This window comes from Propithecus coquereli, unplaced genomic scaffold (assembly GCF_000956105.1).
Source record: "Propithecus coquereli isolate 6110/MARCELLA unplaced genomic scaffold, Pcoq_1.0 Scaffold14, whole genome shotgun sequence".
Taxonomy (NCBI): domain Eukaryota; kingdom Metazoa; phylum Chordata; class Mammalia; order Primates; family Indriidae; genus Propithecus; species Propithecus coquereli.
The window spans coordinates 14,051,182-14,055,035 of NW_012138302.1; the positions used below are offsets into that span (position 1 = coordinate 14,051,182).

General features: G+C 37.0%; 1 protein-coding gene across 1 annotated transcript in view; it reads left to right on the forward strand.

The window, feature by feature from the left end:
- The first annotated feature begins 692 nt into the window (after positions 1-692).
- Positions 693-3,854, forward strand: part of HSPB11 (heat shock protein family B (small), member 11) — an 18,562-nt gene continuing 15,400 nt past the window's right edge. Inside the window, exon 1 of the mRNA XM_012639340.1 lies at positions 693-790. Coding sequence (XP_012494794.1) covers positions 693-790 — 98 coding nt within the window. The remainder of the gene's footprint in view (positions 791-3,854) is intronic.

Consider the following 3,854-nt stretch of genomic DNA (forward strand, 5'->3'; position numbering starts at 1 on the left):
TCTCCTCCTTCTGTCTTCCTTCCGGGCTCCATTGTAGAGCTCAACAATTTTTTTTCAGGATCCTTTTAATTAAAATACAACCTTGCAACAGAAGTGTGTTTAAGTCCATGAGCCAAGTGACTGATTTAGAATTTTAAAATAAATAAAATGTTATCTTTTCTCTAATTTCAAGTTTCTGCTCAAAAATTAATGATAGTGTATCTTTTAAGATGTAAGTAATAATATTGTTTGTCACTTCAGTTGATAAGTGTACAGATAAACAGTCACAAAATATCTGTTCATATCTTCCAGATTTTTTTAAATTTCAAGAAATATAACTACAAATAACTTTTTAAAATTTACCCACTAATTCATGTCACCCTAGCTTGTTAGCTGTTTTCATATAATTATGGAGGGCTTTTAATTTTAGAAGCAGAAAAAATGATGTTGGTTAGGGTATTCAGGGACTTATTTTCTGGAGCAGAGTAGTGGAAATATAGTCATGCCTTACATATTGTCCCTGGGAAAGGTCAGAAGTTTACTTATGTAAATGAACATGTTAGAGTCCCTCCCACTTGTTAAATAGCTTGGGTGTGAAACTGTGTGCTAGGCAACAGGCTTTTCCTTCTGTTTCCCTTTCCTCAGATAAGAGAATCAAGAAGTTGCTTTTTTGTTATTTGTTATTTTTTTATTTGCAGGTTAAACAGTTTAAGATGAGAAAAGTTGATCTCTGTTTGAGCTCTGAAGGGTCCGAAGTGATTTTAGCTACATCAAGTGATGAAAAACACCCACCTGAAAATATCATTGATGGGTAAGAGTTACTACACTTGCTTATTTACAGCCTTAACATAGATCAGTGAATCGTTTGAGTACTGGGACTGTGTGTTTTACAACTAGCACTGTTAAACAAAGTTTAATAAATGTTTGGTGAACTAGATTACCTGATAGCATCCACCCTTGATACCATTCCTGGAACTTATTCCAGTTGTACATATTTAGGTTTTTGGTACTTTTTTTATAATTCCTAAACTGACCTCTTTATACAAATCGGTTTTTTTAAAAAAAGTGGTTACCCAGGCAAAAACCCAAACAACACCATTTTATGGAAGTGTAAATTTTAATGTCTGATTATGGTTTTATTCCAAGTTTTTCTTGGAAATAGGAATGTAAACATTGTAACTTCCTATCTGTTGCCTATTTCCTTACTGGTCTAAGCAGCGTCTTTGGTGAACTGAGAGCTTTACTTCCTGTATTGTTTGCTTCTCCCCTTCTTGCTATCATTCCAATTTCCACTTTTCACTGCGCTAGAGTTTATTCCAGGTAGAGATAAATATTATTCTTAGACTTTTAATTCCAAGAAAAAGTAGTTAATGGGAGAACTCCTTTTTTTAATAGTTCTGGCATATTTTCTTACTCTCCAGTTCTCTTTCTTGGTGTATATATACAACGACCAGAGTTTCACTCAGAGTATTGTGTCATTTTAGAGCTGGAAGGACTTAAGAGTTCATCTTGCCTAAACCCTTTTTAGACTTATGGTAAGAGAGGTTTGAGGAGGTTAAGTACTAGCTTTAATTACTGAAGGGAGAGCCAGCTGTAACAGAGATTTTTGTGATTCTTTGTGTTCTATTGTGAAGCCCTGTGTCTGGATGAAATTCTAGCAACTCAGCCTCTTTCCTTGAGCCTAATTATAATCTTCTTTCTGACATCTGTCCCTTTCCCCTCTGGTAAGATTAGTTTATTTCTTCACTGGGCATTTGGTATATATCTCTATTACCTTACTTATTCCATTGTTGCCTTATTGTTTGTTTTTAATATCTCTTCTTTCAACTGTGAATTCCTAAAAGTCAAAGACTACGTCTTGCTCATCTTTTACTCCACAATGTCTTAAAATATCTGTTGAGGCTGGGCGCAGTGGCTCACGCCTGTAATCCTAGCACTCTGGGAGGCCGAGGCGGGTGGATCATTTGAGCTCAGGAGTTCGAGACCAGCCTGAGCAAGAGCGAGACCCCGTCTTTACTAAAAATAGAAAGAAATTAATTGGACAACTAAAACTATATAGAAAAAATTAGCCAGGCATGGTGGCGCATGCCTGTAGTCCCAGCTACTTGGGAGGCTGAAGCAGTAGGATCGCCTGAGCCCAGGAGTTTGAGGTTGCTGTGAGCTAGGCTAACGCCATGGCACTCACTCTAGCCAGGACAACAGAGTGAGACTCTGTCTCAAAAAAAAAAAAAAAAAATCTGTTCAGTAGCTCATTGAATTATACCATTAAATATTAGTCAAACTTGGTTAATATTGGAAAGTATCAAAAATATACACATACATATGTAAACACATACATACATATAGATGCATATATTACTGTACATTTGCATAGGGCTTTATAACTTCATAGATACTATGTCATTTGACCCTCATAGTAAGCTTGGGGAATAAGAAGTACAAAAAAGTATTTTCAACCCCATTGTAAGGAAGAGGAAAAGGACCATCAGATGACTTGCTCAAAATCAAAATGACTTGCTTAAAAGCACACAAATAAGCAAGTGGTAGAATAAACTAACACTCATGACTTCTAACTCCTAGTTCAAGGTTCTTTGTGCTACGCCATGTTAACTCAAAATTAGTTTGAATCAAAAATTTAATATCTGGTTTTTGCCTGTGTTTCTTCTTAGTTCTTCTTAGTTATCTACTTCCCTGTATTCAGGTAATAGTTATTTATCCGACTCTGACTTGGAGTAGCAAAATTAATGTGGGCACAGCTGTGAGGATACACAGAACTATAGAGATTTGCCTTAAGTTGTTTGCTGGAAATAGAGGTCTTTTCAGAAACACTCCTTGTTCCTGATTGGAGGTAAATCCGTTTTCCAAAGCATTATCCATTTACCTTGCATCTCTTTGGTGACCTGTCTCTTAAAGAAATATGTTTGTAGATCATTAGGATTAGCCACGTGTAGCAGTTAATATTTTAGGGTGGCTCTATCAGTCCATGTTAATGAATGATTAAGGACATAATATTTTTAAATTAGACAAAAACTCTTAGTACACTAAAACATTTGGAATAAAGGTAGTTACAGTCCCAATAACTGAACAGAACACAGCAGAGGCTTTTAATCCATATGCAGTTTCAACAAATACAGTTAGACTTTGTATGGTAGACACTAAAAGTTATTTTCTGTTTATAAGTTGCTTTATCTAAATGGAAGTAACCATTGAGTTATTTGGAGAAAATAGTATTATAAATTTATCCCTAGCAAAGAGTGAGTATTGTTTTATGGCCCTGCTCCAAACTCTGAATTTCTTCAGAAATAAGACATAAAGAAAATGATGATAATACTTCCACTTCCCCTTAACCCTTCCTTTGCCCTCTGTGTTTAATATGTCAATGAAAAAGGAAAAAAGAGGTTCTACAAAAATGAAAAAAAAATGTGGTCAGGTACGGTGGATCATGCTTGTAATCCTAGCACTCTAAGGAGGCTGAGGCAGGAGGATGGCTTGAGCTCATGAGTTAGAGACCAGCCCGAGGAAGAGCAAGACCCCATCTCTACTAAAAAAATAGAAAAATTAGCTGGGCATGGTAGTGTGCGCCTGTAATCCCAGCTACTGGGGAGGCTGAGGCAGAACGATCGCTTGAGCCCAAGAGTTTGAGGTTGCTGTGAGCTAGGCTGACACCACAGCACTCTACTCAGGGCAACAGAGTGGGAAGGAAGGAGGGAGGGAGGGAGGCAAAAAAAAAAGCACTCAGCTACTTGGGAGGCTGAGGCAGGAGGGTCACTTGAGCCCAGGAGTTCAAAGCTGCAGTACAATGAGCTGTGATCACACCACTGCATTCCAGCCTGGATGACAGAACAAGACCCATCTCTAAAAAAAAAAATATATAT